This window comes from Ooceraea biroi, chromosome 1 (assembly GCF_003672135.1).
Source record: "Ooceraea biroi isolate clonal line C1 chromosome 1, Obir_v5.4, whole genome shotgun sequence".
NCBI classification, from domain to species: Eukaryota; Metazoa; Arthropoda; class Insecta; order Hymenoptera; family Formicidae; genus Ooceraea; species Ooceraea biroi.
This window is the reverse complement of record NC_039506.1, coordinates 1,134,980-1,159,740: the sequence shown is the minus strand read 5'-3', so window position 1 is coordinate 1,159,740 and position 24,761 is coordinate 1,134,980. Positions and strand designations below refer to the sequence as shown.

General features: G+C 36.3%; 2 protein-coding genes across 5 annotated transcripts; one reads left to right on the top strand and one right to left on the bottom strand.

Moving 5' to 3' along the window:
• The first annotated feature begins 1,683 nt into the window (after nt 1–1,683).
• LOC113563559 lies at nt 1,684–16,654 on the top strand. 4 transcript variants are annotated; one of them, XM_026975215.1, is made up of 10 exons: nt 1,684–1,996; nt 10,580–10,703; nt 11,296–11,381; nt 12,749–12,841; nt 13,671–13,733; nt 14,054–14,137; nt 14,807–15,038; nt 15,709–15,894; nt 15,968–16,218; nt 16,316–16,654. In XM_026975215.1, the coding sequence occupies exons 1-8, from the start codon at nt 1,922–1,924 to the stop codon at nt 15,861–15,863; spliced, it is 912 nt and encodes a 303-aa protein (XP_026831016.1). In that variant the 5' UTR covers nt 1,684–1,921; the 3' UTR covers nt 15,864–15,894; nt 15,968–16,218; nt 16,316–16,654. The 4 variants fall into 4 exon arrangements, with proteins under 4 accessions (XP_026831016.1, XP_026831015.1, XP_026831017.1 ...); XM_026975214.1 differs by having other exon boundaries at nt 15,709–16,218; XM_026975217.1 differs by lacking the exon at nt 1,684–1,996 and adding an exon at nt 3,534–3,605 and having other exon boundaries at nt 15,709–16,218.
• A 2,232-nt stretch (nt 16,655–18,886) lies between these two features.
• LOC105286757 (ubiquitin carboxyl-terminal hydrolase 35) lies at nt 18,887–24,231 on the bottom strand. The gene is given in 5 exon segments (XM_011351928.3): nt 18,887–21,916; nt 21,919–22,125; nt 22,260–22,486; nt 22,592–23,720; nt 23,723–24,231. Coding segments are annotated over 5 exon segments (2,643 nt in total). The 5' UTR covers nt 24,075–24,231; the 3' UTR covers nt 18,887–21,188.
• Nucleotides 24,232–24,761: the final 530 nt, after the last annotated feature.

Below are 24,761 nucleotides of genomic sequence, written 5' to 3'. Positions count from 1 at the left end.
TAATTCTCTTTAAAAAAAAAGAAAAAAGAAATTGGTGCATAACACGAAAAAATAACGAAATCTTGTATCTCCGATCAAGAAAAACGGCGGATCGGTGGAATTTTACAGTACTAAACTATGAAACATCGGCCATAAAGTAGTAACCGCGCAAACAAGCTGTACCATAAGGATCGATGCTCCTGTCTCGACCTCTCGTAACACTAACGAATCATTATTTCAACGAAGTTATATTGTTCGACCAAGTTGGAACTTCATGTGTTGACAATCGTTATAAACTTTGTAATAATAAAGAAAGTTCGAAATGTCGTTTTGTTACTATAACACTTGTTAATCGTGAGAATCACATCTAGAGCAATTATGCTCTAGATACTTAGAATCAAAGATAACACATTTGAAGTAAAATAACAAACGCGTGTGTTGGCACATACGTTTAGATTGCGTTAAACTCGAAATCTCTGCGTATTTACGTAACATATGCATAAATAAATCATATAAATAGATGCTGTAGCGACTTTTATCATTTTTTAATTTTATTTTATTGTAATATATTATACACATCTGATTTTAGATTATGTTACACGATTTTAATATGTCGCGAGATAGTCGCTCGATATCCCAATCGATACACGAAAACAGGCTATTAATAGCAGCTAGAATAATAACACGCGGAGCAAATAACCGAAAAACGAGACAAACAGGCGACAAGTAGGATTGAGATTTGAGAAAATAAGGAGATTCGACTGGCGATCGTAATAACGCGATTCTTCACGGACAGATTTTTATATCAACGACGAAATAAACCGGGCTGATCCGAATTTTATCCAGACAGTGACTTATTCATTTTTATTTTACATTCTGTCATTCATTTCCTTCGCGGATTCTTCGATGATCTTAAAGACGCGCATACATCGAGAAATAACACGCAGCACCGACGGACAACTAAAATGCTATAAAATAAATTTCATTTTATTTTCTGTTCGATGTCAAACAATCGTAGATTGTGAACAGAAATTTTAGTGCGAGTGCAACAATAAAAATAAAAATGGAAAGTTCTGCTGATCTGTTTAGTTCTTAGAGATTTTCCAAGTTTCAAGTTCATGGATGTTAAAAATTTATCTTAGAAATCTGCTTTTTTCTTGAATCCTTCAGAGCCCTTGAGAAAACGCTTGAAGAATTACATCGAAAAGTGTCACATTTCACGCAAACTAATTCCAATTGAAATACAAAATTTATCATCAGTTTCTGCGTTACGAAAACATGAAACTGTCAATATCTTATTATTTAATCGTCGAACTGTCCTTTTAGAAGCTGCCAAACCATAAAACTTCAATGATGAGTCAGAATTCAATTAGAGTGAAATTCTGAAAGTGAAGTATTAATTTCATGGAAGAATGCAAGAGACAAAGAGAGAGAGAGAAAGAGAAAAGAAAGAAAGAGACGTCCGCGTATCCAGACTCTCATATAAGAGACCTATCCCGGAGTACAAGAGACGTCATTTTCCGATTTAATTCTGCGTTTTTCTCCAGGTGATATAATACGTGCCAACGGACAGATCGTGTTCGCGGCTACGAAAGTGCCTTGTAGGCGATAAGACATTATAGACAATTGCGCAGGCGTCGCCGTCGGTGGGCTTTTTGCGCGGCGAGATAACTCCGGAGGAGGGAATTTCGCAAGGGAGAAACCGACAGTCGGCGCCGAGCCGCCCTCGCCTAATCTTGCGTTTTCGTATTGATCTCGTGGGGCAAAAACCATAGCGAGGAGAGTGATATTTTTTGTTTATCGTTTCCAATTGTTCGCGACGTAAGAAAAACGCGAAAGTCCGATCCAGAGCGAGAACTCGTGGCGTGCAAGTTCCACCGGAAGCTGAACGATCGGAAATCATTGGTACCGAAATTTTCGAGAAGATCCATGTACACGCGGTATGGCTATTATGCATTCCTGTTGCTGTTGGCAGTCTGTACGCAAAGGCAGCTACGTCTGTGGTGTTTATACTACAGTGAGTATCGCGGTTGTGTGCTGTGCTTTCATGGAACTGTGGATGGGAAGTCATGAGTAAAATTCAATAGAAATGAAATTTTCCGCATACTCTCCACGGATATTTGGCGAGAGATGAAAACTTGACGAGAACGTAAACTTGTAGATATGGAATTTTTACGACTTCTCGTGTATTTACTTTCAAGACGTCATGGAAATTGTTTAGAATTGCGTTTGTAAAATTTATAATACGTACAAATTTTTATATGGTGATATATTAATATAGTATTTTAGGGTTTCTTGAACATTCATGATTCACGTAAATTCTCGTAATAAAGTAACGTAATACAGTGGCTGGGACGAAAAACATTCACAAATCTCTTATCTTTTAATGAAAGATAATTTGCCACAAATTGTTTTGCCACATTTCATTTGGCGTAATAAACGACAATTACCACGAGCATACACTTAATGATCAGTTGTTGTACTTTTATCTGGGTCATTAGCCGAAACAAGTGGTATGAGTCAATGATTAGTCATATGTTTTATGGAACGCAGGGCGACAGACGATTGTAAACAATTTAAGGTTTTTCTTCTCCATAAAAATAAAACGCTGCAATAAAATGTACTCGGAAATAATATCTTTCTATAAAATTTTTATAAACAGTTTAATAAAAATCGACCTCGGTCGCAATGCAGAATATATTGTAGCAAAATATGTATCTTGTAACATAATCATGTAATGAGAATTACGCAAATGTTCAATTCATGCATAACATTCACGTAATGCCTGTATCAAACCACCTACTGGTTGACTTAACTGTTATTGTTCAATGTAACAAAAAGCATTTATATAAAGAATAGCTAAATGTTACTGAATGATAGCTTTTACAACATACATGCAATTGATGGAGTGCAATTGATGTGACGTCACGATGCGAAATAACGAAATAATGTTTCGAGACTTACAGGATTTTTTTATTTTATTTATGTTCTAGATATCACAAACATTTCAAAAATTTCATGAAAATATAAGGCGCATTTTGATGTTAATGTTTCTCAGAAATATTGCCCCTTGGTATTTCTGAAATTCTTATTTTGAATCTCTGACTGTGATTGTTATAAATTTATCATAAAATGCAATTCTTTTATATTGTATTCCCAAGTATTTATTAATGTAAATTTGTAACTGTTTTCATATTAAGTATATGACGCTTAAAATTGTTCTCAGAATGGAAAATAATATTTTTAGCAACAAGATAATAAAATATAAAATATAAATATAAATAAAAATGACATTAATTATTAATTCCTTACGACATTCAGTTTTGACAAAACTGCGTGATATCTGTAATAATTAATTATTAAAACTAAAAGATTTCTGACGTGCGCATTGAAGAAAGAAATAAGTGAAAATATAACAATAGTAGGCGTAATAGAAAATCTAACATAGATTTACTAATGTATTGCAAATAATGTGCTTGATACTGAATTTCATCATTAATATTTCATCATTATCGCGATTTATAATTTGTTAATAGTGCATGGAACATTTCATCGCAGGACGTACACTCCGGTTACATCATTGAAGCAACTAACAACTATTGATCATCATATTCTCTCGGAAACATGTCAGTCCAATCGAAATATGCATATTTGTGGTGCACGCTATTGCGAATATGCACGCACATACACACGCATGCACGCACGCATACCTCTCGAACTCGCTCCCACACGATAGATTTTTCGGCTGCATTTCCGCAGAAGCCAATCAACCAATCGGAGGAAAAAAGTAAAAGAAGCTTTATTTTGCCATACTGGTGAAAGCATTCCATCGAAATGAACAAAATCGCTGCAGCACCGCGTTTGATACGTAAATCTCGCTTTTGGGATACAGACTATACAGTGTTTTTCGATCTTTTTGGAGCGGAAACATCGCTTTTAACTCGTAAAACAATCGACGTGACAATGGACACGCATATGCACTGTTTTTATTAGCATAATTAATTTACGAGTTCAATTGAAGTACGCGTTTTCATTTGCACGATTGAAATTAAAAATCGAAATGTTTATTCACTGATAAAAATTTGTACTGCGCCCAGCAGGAAGAAAATAAATTACGGCAGTGCATTTTAATGCAGGGACATGAAACAAATATTACGCATTTCTACCATTCGCAAAAATATCTATCGCGAAAGGGTCTCGTATATACACGTAGCCATACTCTATTATTGTACGGAGACGCGTTTGTTGTGAAAATTCTGCTTGCCTCACAATTATGACGAACATGAAGCTAAACGAAGCGCGAAAACGTGCGCAAAACAAACTTCATTAAACTGTTATCCAACAGACCCGTGTAATTAGGTGAGATCGCGGAAATTTATAATATCTGCGATGCCATTCTAGTCCGAAGGAAATTAAGAGTCGGATAATTAAGGATATCTTTGTCTTATAATTGCTAAAGTTCCGGAATGTAATCCAATTATTTCTGTTAACCTTTTCATCGATTATTATTTTCTGGACTAGAGGAAATTACTTTTCCTCTACCCTCTCTCTTCTCTTCCTGTTGCAGCTTCGCCGTTATAGTTTTTTAATCTGCGACGCCAAGCTCGATTAACATGCCCCCGTGATCTTATTTCGTGTTTATGGTTCCATTGCTATACTATTGTATGCGGGAACCCGAAAAACACGCTCTAGTTACCCAAGTTCATTAATCGTTTTATTGCCTCCCTGGGCACAAATTACAGCAACCCCATTACACACAACCGTAATGCCACGGCATTGATTCTCCGCCACCGTAACCTCAGACTCGGGTATCTGATCGTGTCACTAACTACCTTGCTGTATATCGCGGCTGATACAAAAAGCTGATGCGAAACTGCGCAAACCTTAATCTGCTTCTCTGAAGCTTCCCTGAAATTCATCCCGCGGAAGCTTATAGGCTCCCCGCTAATCGAGAATTGATCGTCGATCCACTCTCGCATGTTGCACCTCCACAGTTGTATCTGTCAATCGAATATCTGTCAAGACGGACAAAGGAGATCAAGGTAAATTGAGAGATCGATCTTGAGATGCAATCTGATGCGACGAACGAATTACTCGTCAGCTGACTTTTAGGTAGCTAAAAATTGCTTTCTACCGCGGCAGAAGTTAATATCTCATTTGACATGCGTCGGTTGATAGATCCACAAAATGAAATTCACGAGTGACCATAAATACGGGTCTGACAGGAGGGCTGTGACAAGCAATATGCCTAGTCAGCGATTCGAGAATGTCGGAGACAATTGGTGGCGGGATGGAGGGACGGGCCTCGAGACGAGTTTTTGCTTTTTTCCCTATTTTTACCGGTCTCTGGTGCACGGTTTTAGCGACGCTTTCAAGCTCGTTTAATTTCCTTGTACACCCTACGTTATAAAAAAAGGTGTTTCAGATTTAAGGGTCTGGAGCACTCGACCGAGGGAATAACAGAAAAATTCGATTTGGAACTTCATCGCGAATGATTAATAACATCCATATGTGTTGGTTGCACCGTGTCAACTAAAATAATCTTTGAGGAGATATCTTTATAATAAATTGTATTCAGTTGCTTGCGCCTTGAAATATTGCAGACAGATGATTATTAATGTAAAAAGTATTCATATATGTAGATTCAAAATTTATTTATAGTTCCTCGATAAAGGCAGGAGCACAGACTTTTGCATAACGCAAATAAACTAATCAGAATCCTCCATTTCCATTCTGCAGATGAAAATGGAGGATTCTGATTGGTTTATTTCTTTATGCATTATGCGTTATTCGTTATGCAAAAGTCTATGCTCCCGCTTTTAGCGAAAATCATTTAGCAACCTTATTTAAAACACACACATGCGCCCATACACAAGCATACATTTTAATAAAAATATTCTTTTAAAATTTTAGAAAAAATTACGAAAGTAGTGGGACAAAAAAGAAAAACAGATTCATCGCTATTTACTTGGAGCGTTTCTGTTTTTAATTTTAATTAAGCACGTCTTTCTCGCTGTTATGAAGAAGTACAGATCACAGTCCGAGAATTATATCGACTTGTACATTTCGATGGATTTCAATAAAGTTAAAGCGTGCAGCCATTACGCGCGTTATTATTATTCCTACATAAATTAGCATAAAATGATTCCGGATGAGTAGCGATCGACCAGTCGAGCGTTTAATAATAAAGTTTTAATAAAAATCGTCGCGGGCTTCTCAATTTTTTACCTTATTTTATAAATATTAATATCAGTATCATGCGTCCTCGCGGAACGCAAATTCACGCGCGTTTATTCATCATCAATCCCTTTTTGAACCTTTTGGATCTTTTTTAGATATAAAAAATAATTTTCTCACTACGAATAGAGATTTTAGAGCTCTCAACGTTCATTATTACATCGCGGATGTGTATCGGAACGAGATCCGCGCGCGCTAGGCTAATATATTTTAATATATTTTCATATCGTAGCGAAAATATTAATATACGCCGCAGATTGCATAGCATTTAATATGCGTAGGTACGATATGATATATAATTATATATATAACTAATACGACGACAATGATCATTCGACTTTTCATTTAATTCAAAGCACCGAAAGCGGCGTGATATGCTTACGCAACACGTCGCAGTATTAATTAATGTTGTCATGTAAGCAGTTTCGAGCTTTTGCCGCGCACGCGCGTGTGTGTGTGCGTGCACGTGTGCATGCTTCTAACGCTGAATAAACATCTCGGACGAACTCTGACCACAACAAACCCTTGGAAATTCGTGCACTCGATAGAACATGATGTCATCTCATTCATTCATACATCCACTTAATTCTTGTAACGCCAAATAATTTTCAATCTTCGCAAAAATCCCACGCCCACGTTTCAATCGCGTAAAGCAGATTCATTAGAGATCGCACGAACGTACGTCAGCTTGATCGCGTCAGCCAGTTAATCGTTAAACGATAATCGTCGAGTCATAAAATCGTGATGATGATAAAATTAAAATGTAACATCGTGAAATAAATTCTGATGATCATTTTGTTTCATTTCTCAAATTTCAGATAAAATTTCAGATGAATCTTCTCGTGTTACAAGTTCAATAAAATATATTAAATAACCAATTAATTGGTTAATGTGTGATATCAAACGTCGCGATACTTTCGCGGTGCTTATACGAGCATCTGTTATTATATCGGACGATATTTCATGTATAAAATCGTCACCGATAAATCAACGCTGATCGTAAGCAAAGTAAACGTGTCGACTCACCGCTCGATGCGCCGCAGCGATATTGATGCGTCAATATATCATCGATCCCCATATATCCACTCTATCTCAGTTGGCTGCATCCTGCTTCCTCTTCCCTTTCTCCTCGTAGTCCTTGGTAATCCTTGGCACTAACAATTTCAACACTGTTGATTAACAAGATGCGACACGCAGCACATACTAAATTTTACTCGCGTAAAATTTTTTAAACTAGCGCCAGACTATGCGCGATTCGTAATTATATTTATTATTAATTATATTATTATTCGTAATTATATTATTACAGTTATTTCGCGCACTTTATGCACTGATTTGCTAGATTTACCTTTCGCACGCATTTCAGCACACGCACATCCGCGCGCGAGAAATGACGATCGCGGCATGCTTCACGCCGTTCACGCGGTACTTGCGATACCTCGCTACGATTCGCGACGGGGTTGGATGGTAGAAAATTAAAAAAAAACATCGACATCGTAGCAAAGATGGCGGACGCAATCATTGACCCGTTAGTCGAACACTGCGAATCAGCGAAAATCCCTTGTCTTCTTGTAATCCTACTCGGTGATCCCTTCGCGGCAACCCTCATTAATCCCGATGATCCTCTTGATCCCCTCGATGCCCCGATTGCAGTTGCGATAACGCGAGTAAACCGCGTTCCGGCGAATCGCGACGTTCGCTCGACACGACACGTCCGGGACCGACACCTGTTACGATATCGGCAGACAGGTTAATCACGCTTCCGTCCACATCGGCGATTAACGCGTTAAGATCGCCCGTCCGTTAAATTCGACACAACTCCCGATACACGCTTCACCGATGCGCTTCACGCCCCAGGCAGCACACATTGGTTTCAAAACCGTTTCATAAACGTTTTGCCGTAACGTTTCATAACCATTTTATTGAAATGTTTATTTAGGAGAAAAATGTCCAACGAAGAACGTTAGGAGAAACGTTTCTTTTTCGGCAAAAAAACGTTTCAGAAACCATCAGAAAAATATTTATCAATTCTATATATCAGTGCCTCAAAGATAGACAGAGTTAAGTCACATTTTTGTAAAAAACTAGATTTTTATATTTTATGAATTACTCTCTAAATTTCTTGTAGTGGAATCTCACTCTTTTGAAATATCACTTCAAGTAATAGTGATCTCAAAAGTTTCAAAAGAAAAGAAGAAGAAAAGAGTATTGGATCGGTTTTCCGGATGGTTATTTATAAGGTGATAACACAAATGTTACTTGCGAGAACGTCACGTCTGGCCTGGCCATCTATCGGTCGCTTGGTGAATCAGAGGTGGGAATCACACACACTTGTGTTGATTTTTGTCTCTTGTTCCATAATCGAGTACATTGAAACGTATGATGTAAAAATAATTAACACTCGCAAAGTAAGTAGAAATTACTATTTTTTCTATATTAATTATATAATTTCAAATCAATTGAATAAAACACATTTTTCGTTTCTGTGGAAAGGTGAAAAATACGTTTTTAAAATTTCGGTCTAAAAACGGTTTCTATTTAAACCGTTTCTTAAATGGTACTTTATGTTTCTTAGACATTAGATACGTCTAAGAAACATATATTAGGCTAACATGTGCTACCTGGGGCATCACCAACACCGTGAAGGCTGTTAAAAAAATGTAGTCGTAATCGCAAAGCCGTAAGCGAATCGACCAATCAAACATACTTATTACGTTAAAAGAATGCTTGATTGTGATTGGTCGATTTGCTTACAGTCTTACGATTACGACTAGAACTTTTTGATATGCAATGGCTTTAAGGGATGCCGCGAAACGCGTGACGCGAATGGCGATCGCTTCGTTCCTCGGCGGATTTACGAGCCAAAACCGACGTCAATTCCGTTCGTTCGTGCTAATTGATACGCCGCAGCGGTCGCCCATTATTGGATTCGGCACTCGTTGATACACGATGTCACTTGGGCGAATGCAGACGCAAAAAAGCACGAAGCAATCGCGATTCAACCGCAACCCGTCGCGAACGGTCAAACCGACTGTCGAACACTCCGCGTTCTGATCACGTGACCGATCGCTATTCGTTTATCCGCCACCGAACGCTGACTTCCAGGAAAACTCGCCAACGAAAAGCTGCTCATGTGACGTAGATATAACACAAACGATATGTTCGAGGCGATGAGAACTTTCGCAATAACGATATAACGCGAGTTAAGTATTTTTCTCTTAATACGTTTTTCATGAATGAAGATTGCAAAATTTGAAAATGCAAATGGATATTTGCCGTGAATAAATCGCAAACGATGGAAAGAAAACTTCAGGATATTGAGAACTTTTTCGTGCGCGGCATTTTATTAGAATTGAAATGCGTAACAACGGTTTAATGTTTCTCAAGATTTCGCATCCGCGATGTGTTCACCGAAACGATCACATTTTAACACTAGTATCCAAACAATTTCCAAAATTATAATTTCTAAACTTTTAGTTCTGCAGAGTAATGCTTCTAGAAGATTTGTTTCTTTTGTAAATATGTAAACGGACACTGTATTTTGTTCTGTATTTTCTATAGCTATATAGGCTTTACATTTATTTTCACAAAAAAACAGAAATCGAGCAGGGAAAGGGGAATATTTATTTAATATTGGATCATCGTGAGGCACTAGGATACCTAAAATTGGATACCATCGACGAGAGCCCCTGCTGACATTCTCTGAATTAAACTAACTCGGATTATTGCAGCGAACATACGCGTCTCTCCTCTTCCTTGCAAATTGGTAATAGGATTGCCTTCAAACTTGCTAATTAATGTGAAATCGAATTATTCGCTAGATGTGTATGACATCCGGTGTTACTTGTCGTAGTCGTTTTTCTACCTTTTTCTACCCCACCTCTTCACTCCCATTAAAATTATAAATCTATAATCTAAATAATATCGCTAAACTAGGAAATGAGAGAACAGACACGTGCACTTAAATATGGTACGCAGAAGAGAAAATCAAATTACTCTTTAATGTTAAAACGTTCAACTCATACCCGCGGGTCTGCATTAAGACAATTATATACGCATTATAGGATAGAATAATCCGCTTAAACAATAATGATATCACCGTTGTATTGCCCATGAAAATCTGATGATAGTGTTAATAAATAAATTGTAATTAATGGCTTTATTTGGAATACATTGCGCTTTAATGGATTTAAATTGCTGAATCCAAAATGTAGTATAAAATGCACAGTATAAAATTTTACAAAAAATTTCGCAATTCTCGGACTTTTTATCCTTGCAATCTCTGTTATGATACATTAATATGCGTACCGCGTATTTTATAGATACGAATTAATAGCATATCCGAGTTTTTACTCGGTTTTAGGTATATTACACACTGTTAGCGTTTACCACCAGCACTCTACTCCTTCAAGAGAAACAGTATCTGAAAGGGAATCGTTCAATGCCAGTATCGTTCAGCTTCCTGACAGAGGACTTCATCTCGCCGAGTAAGTAGACAATGGAAATAGCACATAGCATCATAGCGAATGCTCTAGCTAGTTGAAAACGGCATCTACACAGTAAAAAACATTTTGTATTTTTGTTAAAAAACGATCCTCGTTAAAATTTCATGTTAACAACGCAACATCTGTTATGTAAAGTTAATACATTATACTCAACTAATCCAAATGTTAAAATAACATATTTTATACATAATAATAAGAATTTTATTCTACAACATCACGTATGTTAAATCAACCTTTTTCAGACATTATTCGCGCGAACTATACAAATAATATTTTCCTTAACGAAAATTTAACATTATAAATGTGTTTATTTTACATAAAATTTGTTTCCAAACATTGTAATTTTCCTACTAATTTTTATGCACGTCATTGTTTGACATATTTATATTATATTGAATTAACATAAAAATTTGAGCGGATCATTTGAAAATATGTTGAATTTAACACAAATGTTTTTACTGTGTACCATATCTCGCCGTAATGAAATTCTTGATCTCACGCATGGCTTCGCGTACAATATTCTCCATTATAGTAGCCGGCTTCGCTTAAACGACATCTGCTTATATTGTTTCAGCGACGGTTTATTTCAACTTAATGGTGTTTGTCTGCTCCTGCTGCGGCGTGCCGTTCAGCTTCCTTCTTTTGTACGGCTTATACATGGTAGGGCAAAATCTTGAAATAATCATCAATAATGCCATAATGGCAATGCAAGTTTGTTTAGTTATTCACGACAAGTAAACTACGGGAGATTCACTTAAAAATGCAGTAGTGGGCTTCTCCTATTTCCTAACATTATATTAGAGTTTTACATTAGCATATACTGTTTTTACGTTGCATAGGAAAATAATGACACAATGTTTATTCTATTCTGTACACGCTGTCGTTTTATTCCTTCCGTAGAAATAAAACTATAAGTAATAGGACATCTTTTTATATCTGCTACTTAAAAAACGGCAAAATTAATTTTTGCAGTACGAAACCTTAAGAGGTAGATCCTTATGTGCATTTTATCTTTACGTCCATTACATTCACCATTAAATTCCTCTATGGAATGCAGTAGAAGATAGTTTTGATTCCACTTGGAACGTAATAAAACAGTATTATTACTGTTCCCGAATGGTTCGTGCGAAAAGCTACAGGTATGACGCAAATGTGTTATTCCCGAGAGATACGAATTATTAAACATAACATAAAACGGACATTTGAATAAACGATTCGTATGCACTAACGTGAATAAATTCCTTAACAATATTTTTAATAAAAAATTTTAGAGAGGACAGATCGTATAATATTTTATTATGCTAAAATCGAGAATAATATGATCAAATAGAGATTTAAATTAAGATATCTGCTCAAAGTTCTCCGACTTGTTTGGTTGACGAAGAAAATACATAGAACATTATATATATTGACATTTTATATATAGTGACTCTATGATATGATATATTTTAGGTTTCTCTCAAATTACAATATTAGCAAGAGGTTTCCTTGTTGACCAGTGAGATTCTCTTACAGTAACATATACATATTTAAACTGCCAATAACGTACCATATAATCCGCTTTGCGTGCATGATATTATTATGAGCGATAAAAATCGTAAACTCACGTGGGCGAAAAAGCAGAAAACGTAGCGAGGCTACATTAAGTATCATAATTATACTGAGAGTACTTCCCCTTGATAAATATCATTAATAAAACAAACCATAATATTCGCGCGATAGGAACGTACTGTACGTATAAGTATACATTCATGAATATTTATAAAGTAAGTTACTGATGAAGGGGGACAGCCTTTTGAGAGCGTGACAAAAATGTTTAATTTATCGAAGAAACATACACCTGGTGCTTTCTATAGTCTATGATATTTTTACAGAATTTCCATAATTTATTTTATTTGATCATTTTAATAACAAGAAATCATTAAGCAAAAATACATGAATAAATTTTCGAAATCCGACGACGTGAAATGTGGAGCCTTTACGAGTATTATATTCATAGTCTCTCATATATAAATGAATGTTTTCAGAATCACAAAATATTGCTGATTCCATGGATCACCGTAGTCATCTCGAGTATCATCATCGATGTAGCACATACCCTGTATCTGTTTTCTGTTATAGTGAGTTTCATTCTTTGAAATGTGTATTATATTATATTATATTAAATATGTGTGTCTTTGATATTAATCTATCTGTTTTATATTTATAAAACATGACAAAAAATTGTTTTCTACTAACTACTTCAAATAACATATTGATTTGATTGAATTATTAAAATGATTTAAAACCTTAATAGAAAAGAGGCATAAATTAAATAAAAGAATAAGAATTAAAAATAAGAAGGAAAAAATATTGAAATAGATAATCGTTTTTCTAATTATGCCTTTGAATATATAATTTCTAGGAGAAGTTAATATTTGTATTGTTTGCTTTGTATTATGTGAAGAATATTTTTGTAGATTTTATTATCGCGCGTGATGCAAACTTCAATATAATCTCAATTTTTTGTTTCGAATTTCAACCATAACGTTTTATTAAAATTCTTTTGTAAAATATGAAATATGTTTTCTCTATTTTTTATCAAATTCTTTTTTGTTCCTTATTTTATAATGTTTGAACTTTATGAATACCGGTCCGCGGCGGAACTTACGGAAACGTAAATCGGAAGCGGGAGTTTTGCAAAAACTTGCAAAACTCGTAACTATTTTAACGCAATACTGTACTCTACGAAAGAAAAAAGTTGAAACTAAACTTTTTGTTAGTCTCATAAATGAAACGTAAAAAACTAAATTTGTATAACGAAAATTGAATGTATTGAAGAATATTTATGCCCTTTTTCCAATTTTTATCAAATTTTTAAAATTTACATTTTTATAATTTTTAAATTTACATTACATACGTGAAATGGGACTTTATATGTGATAAAGTTAAATAATTTATTTGCTATAGCCTAACTTCAATCCGACGACAGCCATGTTCCACACACTGAGTTTTTTTATACTTTGTACAAATGTGAGTATTTCATTAATTTTAAATACGTATTTATCATAGTTGTACCTAATTACAAAATCTTGGAACATTCTAATCATAAAAGGAAACTTGTAAAAATACTTTATGTAATACTACTTAATAAAATAGTTACATGGTACGAAAATAATATTATATTTTCATAGAAAATTAAGTCATTTTTTATGAAATAATTAACAGACAGAGAAAGCGAAGAATTATTAAATTAATTAAATATTTAAAAAATATTAAATAACTCTTAACAATTTATCCATTGCTCCACTTTAAGATATTTGATCATTTACAATATACAAAAATTGTTGCAGATATACGCACTATTATGTGTCATCTCTCAATATCAAGAATATTTGGCCGGTCGCGGCACTGCAGGGGACGATTACGTATATAGGGTTAGTATTCAAAGTTTCTCAGAGAAAAGAAAATGAACTAAGGGATGATTAATTGAATTATTTAACAGCACTGTTCAGCGTTCTTAAATATCTTATTCAAGAAGAAGATGTAGAACTGTTGAAAGTGCGCGTATTAAAATGGTTCGCGAGTGGATTCAAGTCAATTTTCAGTTTAATTATGTAAGGTTTCTTTGTAATCTCGTAAGAAACCTGATATCATAAAAAGCGAAAAAGGAAGAAAGACAGAATTTACTAATGGGAGGTCAGTGAGAAAAATACAATGCTTTTCGAGGGCTAACAAAATAACGAAGTAAGGGGATACTCACAGCAACTTTTACGTCAAGTATCTCGTAATCAATATCCCAGGGAAATCGATTGTCAGATTCCGTTATATCCTTCTCTTCTGTATACGTCGAAGATAATACTTCCGTATCAGATAATACATCCGCAGGCTCCTTCCTCGTGCAAATTCCACCTCTGTATAAGTAATGCAAATATATCTTCGCAAGCTTTCATGAAAGATCAACATCAGCTGAATTAGCTTAATTAATAATTCTTCAGCTTTTTAATAATAATTTAAAAAAAAACTTTTCTTGTCGCTAACTGACGTGAAATATCCATAAAATTTCTTGTTACACAATATTATTATACCCTTTATTATCTTTAAAGGGTCCAGTAATAAGATATGTAACTCAACCGGCGACCACGACCGCTACCACGTCGTGCCTAAGTTCACGAAAAGGCACAACCAACAACGAAACAAAAGCCACACCAACTCAGAGTCCCACGGCATGTCACAATCCTCCCTTATCGGAGAAAAGTCCCAGTGGGGACCGCCTATCAAGGAAGCACGTTCAGTTTCCAGACACATCAACATCGTCAAATCAGATACAGAGGCCAGGTAAGGCATATACGCTTTCATCTACGTTTTCGGAAGAGAAATCTAAAGATAGACTTATGAATTTGTCATAGGGGAGTAAAAAGAGGAAAAATGTCACGTTCTTCTTATCGCTCGTACTCCGTATTCCTCCGTATATATTTCGCGACACGTGCCATTTCCATAAATCGATCTGTTAAAACATGGTACCAATTCCGGGTTGTCAGAGCTTTTCTACGCTTATTGCTAGTACGAGAAATTGCGCGCGGAACAACAATTGTTGCTGCGCACATTTAGCTCACTCTCCAATCCTCGAAATGTCATCGAGAATGTCGCTTATCAAATATTTCGCGTGTAAAACATCGCGTTTGCAAAATATCGCGATTTGCACTGCCTAATCGTCGGAAGTGCAAAAACTCAGTATTTTTATTTTCTCTGAAAATTCGAAGCAATTTAAAAGAGAATTGGACAAGTGTGACGAAATTCTGTCTCGCGCGTAATTAAGCGGAATAATAATTCTTTCTCAGTCAAACGAAAAGAGTGCACGGTCCAACGGGAGAGACTAATGGCTAATACTATTGTATTTCATGCGATTTGCGAGACTCTGCTCATTGCACTTTACTGTGTAGGGATAATTGAATGGCCAGGGGCGAGAAGCTCTCTTTGATGTGTCCATTGTACGTGAATGTTTTAGAGATGCCAACAACAGAGGGTCCGACAAAGGGAAAATTGTCGAAAATTGAGCGTAATAACGTAAGGACCTGGCTGCAACCTAACGACGCCATAACAATCGTGGTCAACCAGTCGTCGCCGTCGAGCGACGAAGAGCATGTCCATGATTGCTCATGAACGCGGTATGGGCCTTCCTCGGCACAATCACGTATGCAATTAAGAATACTTCAAATATATGTGATCACTATACGTGCACATTCGTGGAAAACATGTGTCATCAGTGTATAGATATGTTGATGGGTCTCTGTGGAAAAAAAACGAAGTTTTACATCGACTTATTCACCCTTTTCCTACTTAATAATACCGTTCACTGATCGAAAATTGAGAAGTTTGGTTTTTGGTCGGACCAATCGGGATGAGCAACGTAGATAAAGATAACAGAGGTTAAAGGAAACAAAGTTCAGAAGGGAAGCGCGTAAATGCAGAGGGATATTATTTTAACAGATAAAACATGGCGGACAGATATATGAAGGTAAAAAATGCTATTTAAAAAAAAACAGATAACATTTCGTTGCAGTTATAGAAGTGTTTGGCGATGAAATTTATTAACTCAATTTTCTTTTTCACAGCGTACGAAAGGATACCGTAACATATCGAAGAGATATACTCGAAAGTTATGTTCGATTGGACATTCGAAATTCATAAAGAAAGTGCCAAGATGATTCCATTGTGTATATTTTCGGAAAGTGAACAACTCGAGGAAGGATCGTTTGTTGCTGTTAAGAAAATTGTAAATTGCATTTCTGAGTGTCAATTAATGTTGAAATATGCGTTTTTATAGATTTAGAAAGACGCGATGTAGCTGTTGTTTGAGTTTAAGAAGAGATCACTGCGAAAGAAAAATTGTATAACAGACGTTGTTTACATCTCTTCCGACTCACGAAATAAAAATATTGTCGAGAATTTACGACATGTCTGACTGTTCTTCCATTTTTCTGAAATACTCAATTTTTCAGTGTGTATTTTCCCGTGTGTGTCCATTATGTGTACATTCATTTTATGGTTTCCTTTATGGCTTCCGGGCACACTAGCGCGGTGCACGCAAAGCTTTCAAACACAAAATTGTTATACAATTTATAAAAAGTTGTAGCTTGCAGTATCGACATTATATCTATGCCACATATATCGATTGAATAGATCGCGATCCGATCTTACCTTGCAATTATCCGACACAAAATAGTATTCCTTGAAAGTCAGTTTCATATTGGTCTAATCCACTTTAACGGATCGCTTTGTTTATATTGTTTCCTTGCAAACATCCTCTTTGCCTCTCAATATTGAACGGGAGAGTTTATGAGCCCTTGTCCGGTTTTGCGACGTATTAATTGATACGATGAAGGAAACTTTGATAGACAGATGAAAACAATTACAAGCAGATACAGTCTCAAAGACATGAAGATAAGATTTTTCATCAAGAGAGAGAGAGAGAGAGAGAGAGAGAGAGAGATGTGGAGTTATCGCGTGTATTTAATCGAACCATGAAATTTTGTAATCGACCATCAGCACCACAGAAGATTACTATCTGCTGACGAAATATCACCTATCTATAGTAGCATGATTGAACGAGCAGCCAGTTTGCGAACTTTGATATATATATATATATATATATATATATATATATATATATATATAGTTTCTAGAGAGCGAAGAAAGAAAAGGGTTGTTCAAATCAATCATCTTAGGGCAAGCCATTTTCCGAGAAAATGCAGCACAATATAGAAGACTTTATAGAAAACAGTAACGTAATATAAAAATTTTGCATGCATGGAGTTTTGTATTCATATACATATGATTTAGATCATGATTTTTATGAGCTTTTAGAATTTAGAAGTTACAGTTGCAATATATATTCTATAAGCATTTTAAAACCCAATTGTTCAAAACAAAACCCAAATTGTTCGTACAAAGGATACAACATTTTGCAGAACCGCAGTTTTTTAAATGACATTTACCCTACATAAATATTGCATTGATATTATTTTAGCAATTATTTAACAGTAATTGTGTGATAATTAGATAACGCTTCTCTTTTCACATACACAAACATTTCTATTCCCAGATAGCACAAAAGTACCAGAAATATTCTAAGAACGTCCTACGAACGTTGAACATTCTTTGAACGTTCTTAGATTGTCTCTGGAACTTTTGTGTTATCTGGGTTTTAACACGATCGGTAAATCAAAACTCATGTTTTAAGCTTATCAAACAATATCGAACATTTGTTTGCGGAAACAATATTATCAGGACAAGAGGATGTAGGTTTTAGATTACACGACGAGATTGAGTTTAAAATTGAAACTGAAAATCGCAACGTATTAACGGATTTGTCAAGAAAAGTGATTATGCTGGTAAGAGAGATCTGAAGTATAATACAAATATCCTTGCAAGATTCGAAAAGAAAAAAATCGAGGTTACGATGGAAATGTCGCGATTTTTTAATTTTTGATCTGGATTAGTCTCTTGCATGTGCAGATTCAAATACTATTTTTAACAAGCGCGCACATATACCTGACAAAAGTGTGAATCATTAAACTATCCATAATGTTGATGAAGATTGTATCATGAACCAGCGCGATTGACGAGGGTGCGATCGTAAATAATATGGTCTTTCCTGCTAATAAAATTCGTGATAAATATGCAAATAATAGAACCAACAGTTGTGCGCAGTAAGCGCAAATAAGGTTGCCATTCAAAAACATTTCTCCTCTGAAGTCACAAATGCATGGAATATTCAGCATCATTGCCCTGCATTCCTCGGTGTTCAAGCCAAGAGCACGGTGTTGAGCTATAAAATCCAGATCGATCCAGCAGCATGCTTGGATTTTCTGAGAAAATAATGCATCTCAAGGAAGACTGATGTTAGTTTTCCGATTGGAAGAAAATAATGTTTATATAAATCTTATCTTAGTGAAGATTACTCTTATCTGGATTTGTTTGATTGCAATTTCATGCAGATATCTAGAACACATGCAACAAATAACATAAAATTGCATCTAAATAATTACCAAGTAGAAATTATTGAACAAAATGCATAATAGATTATATAATTCTAATATAGTGCAGAAATATGGAGCTTCATAATTAACTTAATAATTATTTAAGTACCAGAGTATTGACGCAAGCGATATAGTTTTCTCATATTACTTTTGATAGCAAATTTATTAATACGAAGATAATATGTGAAGATTATATTAACCTTTCAGAGCAAACGATATTTCAAATAGTATTAAACATTGCACACTTAATAAATATTAGTTGACATTGACAATAAATGGATCGTTTTAAATATAATTTGGTTTAATTACTCGATATTATTTAACATTAATTATTTTCCTACTATACAGCCTTAAAAGCTGCAGTTATGTGTTTAGATTATACAATAATAAATTTCAACATGTCGCGTATATCAGTTTAAGATATCGAGCTAAATGAAATCAATATTGTCAATTCGACAGTACAAAGTTATCACAGATTTACGAAGTGTTTGGAGTGTTGCGGTAGATTGCAGTGTCCCTATTAATTAAAATAAACTATTTATAATAACAACAACTTTGCTTTTTTCTAACTTTTGTAATTTCGAAGCACGGTGCTTTGCTATAATTTTAAGTGCTAACACACGAGTGCAAACGTCGCTACTTTAGGATACATGCTCTTCGTTAATTGACAAAAAAGAATCTTCAATTTTGATGGTGAATATGGAACAATGAACGAATGTTGCGTCAATAAATAAAAGCTCGATGTGGCACATTTACACGAACATCGCATATATCGAAAAGACACATACACTTACACGTACATACCCAGATATTCTAACGTTACGTTATTTTACAACTTTATGCGGCAAAGTGCGTTTAATAAAAGCCCAAGCAAACGCAACGTAATAATTACAACAAGTAAATTAAGGATTGTATCTCTTGTACTTATTAAATACTGCTCTGTAGTAAGACATGTATAAAGAACCACAGCCGATTGAGCCGTATTTTTCATTTTCTCTTAATGTTCTTGTAATAACAGTCCTGGTAACTTTACACAAGCATCTTCTTGGACACGATATCGTTTTAATATGTAAAATTCCCGAGACGGTATTATAAAATCCGTAATTGCGAATTCGAGTTATCAATTTTCGAATTAACGACGACCTCATGACGGTGGATTTACTTATTAACATCAACAATATAATATACAGATGTCAATAATTATCTAATCATTGACAGGAATTTTTACAACTTATATACGCAGGATGTTACAAAAGTCTATCGATGTAAATTGCCAGACACTATATTTATTAATACGCATCAAAAAAGGTTTGCTATTTTGGCAGATAGAATTTTGCAATATCTTGCATACGTAGAGTGAGGCACTTACATTTTGCTCACCCTTGATAACACACATTTTCTAATTAATAGTTTTAACAAAACACCGCAATAACAAACATTCAGACGAAAAGTTGTTCCATTTAAAAGAAAATATCCGTAACAAGAACGAATTGATGAAATAAAAATGTTTTTTCCCATCTGACAAAGTAAACTCTAAATAGAACAACTGTTGCCTGAACAACTTTCATCAAATTTATCAAATAAATAGACGTTTATTTTATCAAAACAATTGCATGTCTTAAGAGCTTTACTGTGTAATTAATGCTGAAAAAAAAGAAAAGAGACGTAATATCGCATTGAGTATTTGAACGATTCCTATAAGAATTAATTACAATGGCACAACCTACACATAAGAAAATTGTAATTTACGTCGAAAATGTCAAATCGCATTGCCGAGGTAAAATGAGAAGTTGCGCGTTTAAGAAAACATAATTTTAATAGTGTACAGTGCATGTTAACGTAAGCTTTAATAAAAATAACATGATAATGAGTAAAGCTCAAATGTCCAATCAAACGAGTCTCCTTATTAACACATTAAGATAACATAAATTTAAAAGCGCGTTGAACACATTATAATACATTACTAGTGACTAAAAAATAAAAACCAACTCCTTCCATAGCCTAAATACCTAAATTTCGTTTCTCGCGTGAACTTATACTTCGGTTTCATGTAATTATCATTCATGGTGCTTATACTTTACATTATCGAATCTCCGTTGTGCATTATCGATTCGAGTTCACGCTAGTTTGTATAGCTGCCGTAACCATTTTTATCATTTATAACTGTCGCCGAGTTACAGCAACAGCGTGTATACTTGTATAACGATGTATGTTCCATCTCGTATATAAACACAAGACGTAAACGAGTATCAGTTCTCATAGAAATTTCCTACAGCGATACGATATGGTGCGGAACCATAAAGACGTGCCTCTCCGCGTGATGATCGACGCACGAGTCTCTCTTTTGCTTATACATATAAAATACCTAGAACAGATATACAGAACTGTATTCCGCAACTGGCAAGATCCGCCGAAATCGCCGCGTTTGAGCGGAAAACACGCTCGTTCAATAGAGAAAGTGATTCGCCGGAACGTCGATCGCGCCGCGGCAGCTGCTGGGCGGCGGATTATCGTCATCGGAATTGTTGTGCTGCTTCAGCGATTTCGTTGGCAGCTGGCTACGTTGCGACACCGCGGCGCGACGTCTCAGCTCCTCTATGTAATCCGTCGTGTCGTTCGCTATCAATTCCTGTATACGTTTACTCAGAGTTGACAGCTCGGGCTTGTCGTCCTCGTAGATGCTGTCGTGAGCGCCTGACTTCTCGTAGAACAGTATGTACGGCGTGTCCGGTGGTTTGAGACTCTTGAAATCCTCGAATGTGGTCTGCGTTACGAAACTGTCGTTGAATTTGTACCAGTTCTGCTTGGAATCACAGGCATACGTGAAATAATGTCCGTAGTCCATACTGTAGCCGGAATGCACGACAGCGGCGTACAAGTGATACGTCTCCGCGACGGTACACGGTACTGCCGACACCGGTAACTGTATCGTGTCGTTATACACTACTTTGTGCCGCAGCTTCGTCCTTAATCGGCTATCGAAGTCGTATCGGAAGTGCTTCAGCGTCAGAATCAGGTGCGCCGGCGCCTGGAGGATCGTGATGATCCTCTGCGCGTCGCACAGTTTCGTGCACTTGTCGCAACGGTACTTGTTCTCGCCCGTCAGCTTCTCCGGCGTGAGATAGTAATTGATGAGATCCTGAACGGAGACTTCCTGATTCTCTTGTATCTCCTCGGGAAGCACAGCTGCAGGTCACGAAACTTGTCCGTGTTGCGCGAACTGGTGTCGCATTGTGCGCATTGATACGTGATCTGGCACTCTCCGCCCAACACCCTGTGTATAAGGGAGGTGTACGTGCTCGTTTCCTCGCCGCCTACAGATTGTATACCGCTGTCCGTCGAGTCCGAGTGAGAATCACTAAGTCGCTGTCCTAGTTCCTCACCTGTCACGGAAATATTCAAGTGAAACAATATATTATGGGAATATATGTGTGTAAATAGAAAAATTTTCAGTTTCCGGCTATACGTGTGGAGATGCAATCTATTTGACTCTATAATTTTAAGCACGAATTGTCACCTCCTGTAAAATCCGCCAAAGACTGCGTCTTCCGTTGCAACGCCGAGCCTTCCGTTAGATCTTCCTCGGTCGTCCAGCGCTTAATGACGCCTTTTGTTGCCTCCATCGTTGGTAATGTGACGTTGTCTTCTTGCTTCTCAATTTTGCACCTGAGAGTCCCCGCAGTGTCGCTTCCGCCGCAGTTACTGGCAGATTTCTCTTGCTCGTGCAAAACGTCCAGCAGATGACTGTGTAAGAAAAAAACATTTCTATTAATCATAATTAAATATGAAATCATACATTAAAATAATATGATACAGGATTAATTTCTGTAGCAAAAGCATCATACTAACCAGAGGAATTCTGAGCTATCCTGTTGTTGTCCAGGCAGAAAATAAGTGGGTCTTGATGCTCGTAACACTTCAGTTGGCGCCAAACATATCCTTTTAGAGTATAACAACAATGCAAACAAGTTTTGAAGTTTTTCTATTAAAGGTGTTTTTCCTGCTTCATTTAAGGGTCGATAATTTAATACTTCTTGACAGAATTGTCTGGTCATTAATAAAGCCTGTAGCACGCTGTTCATGTAGCAAGTGTTCCCAAGATTAGAGAGCCCTACTTTTCCAGACAGCGGCCTTTCCGGTTCTACGATCGGTTCAAATTCTTTTGTCTCGTCTATCCATACCGGCTCTGTATAAATCTCTTTGACAACGTGCATCTGTGGTAATACGGGAAATGGATAGTTCTCTGTACTTCCGTATCCCAACATAGGACACGTTGAAAATCTCTTGCTGTACACTTTCATAATGTCAACTAAATTCTGTATGCATTCCTTGCTGGACTCCGAATCCTCTTTCATTAAATCCTTTATCAATCTTGGTATCCTTTTGGCTATGTTCTGGACAATCGACAGTGAGCTCTGTCTCTTTAAAATGTAAAATATGATATTGGAAGCGTTTTGACGGATCACTGGCACCAGCAATACCGTCCACATCAGCTCTAATATATCCACCGAGGATTCGGTAAGTTCGAGGAGGGTAGAATACTTTCGTTGTTTTTCTAAACCACATATAAATTCCATTATCCAAACACTGAGCCGGTCCCCTCGCCATTTCGGAAGCCAATTGCACATAACTTTCAAGGCTTGCACAAGCTGACGGTCTGAATGAGATTGGGACAGAATCCAGTCCACTGCCTGTGGAATAATAGAGGATTCTACTAACTGTAATATAGCAGCAAGTCCTGGACCCGGTTCTGGCTTCCTGTTTGTATCTGATATGATATTGTAGAGAGTCTGGAGGCAGGTAAACATGAGAATGTCGTGCTCACCGTTCTTCGTGTTTGAACATAGCGCTTTGAGAAAATGTTGAATTTTAGTGGTGTTATCGTAGAACTCGGCAATTTTTTTCGCATCCAAGGGCATTTGGAAGGAAGACAAACTAGTGACGATCGCTTCGCAGAGCTTCGCGTGATTCGCCGACCTGGCAGGTACACTCTGTGATCGGCCAATGTGTTCAGCAGTTCGGTCAGGTGCGACATTTCTCCGATATCCGTGTTCCGCAGCAACACAGCGACATCATTGGAAATCGGATTAGCGTTGAAACGTTTCTCCGTGATGTATACCGACATCCACGCCATGATCTTCGGCACCTCCGACACGTTCAGCACCGGACTTTTAAGGATATCCCTCAGCACGTCCTCGCAATCGGTCAGTTGATTGCATCCTCGTAGACTCTGCAGCATCAACCAACCGTCACTGATAGCTGCATCGTTTCCCGACACTATTAATTTCAAGCATCGCCCGATATCGTTCCCCAACACGCGCTCGGTATCCATATTTCCGTTAGCCGGAGTTCCGCCGTAAACTCGTTTCAATTAATTTAAAATCGACGACGAGGATCACCCATTAACCTTCAACGACGATGATTCTCGGGAAAATCAAATTGATCCCATGACAGTAAAAAGTGCATAGAGGAGAAAGAAGAGGAGGCATTGCACCATAAATCATATGTTACATGAGATTAGCGCGTGATGAAGAGATACGTCACTATGCGCGGCGCTTTGATAGTTCTTGAAAAAACCTGCAATTTCCATAAATTCACTATCGAGCAGCCAATCACCGTGTCTGTGTAGAACCGTTTAGAAAATGCATGTATTGTATGACAATAGAAGGAAGAATGACAGATTGCTAGGCCGGTGATTTAGGGAGCCTCTGTAGAGAATCGATTCGTAATTCGTAACGCTATTGTATCTATTCTCTTGAATTTCATCAATTTTCTAACCACGTTACGTTGATAAAATCGTACTTGCGTTATATTTACAGCAGCATATAATTTCTGTCAACGATTGATTAGAGTATTTCTGAAAAAGTAATTTCGAAATCAATAATAATAATTTAATTAATAATAAAAAATCAGTATTTAAACATAATATATTTTTTATACATATAATAACTTTCGCTTTTATGTTAGTTTAAAAATAGTAACGTAATTGAGTCAATTCTATATTAAATCCTGAATTGTA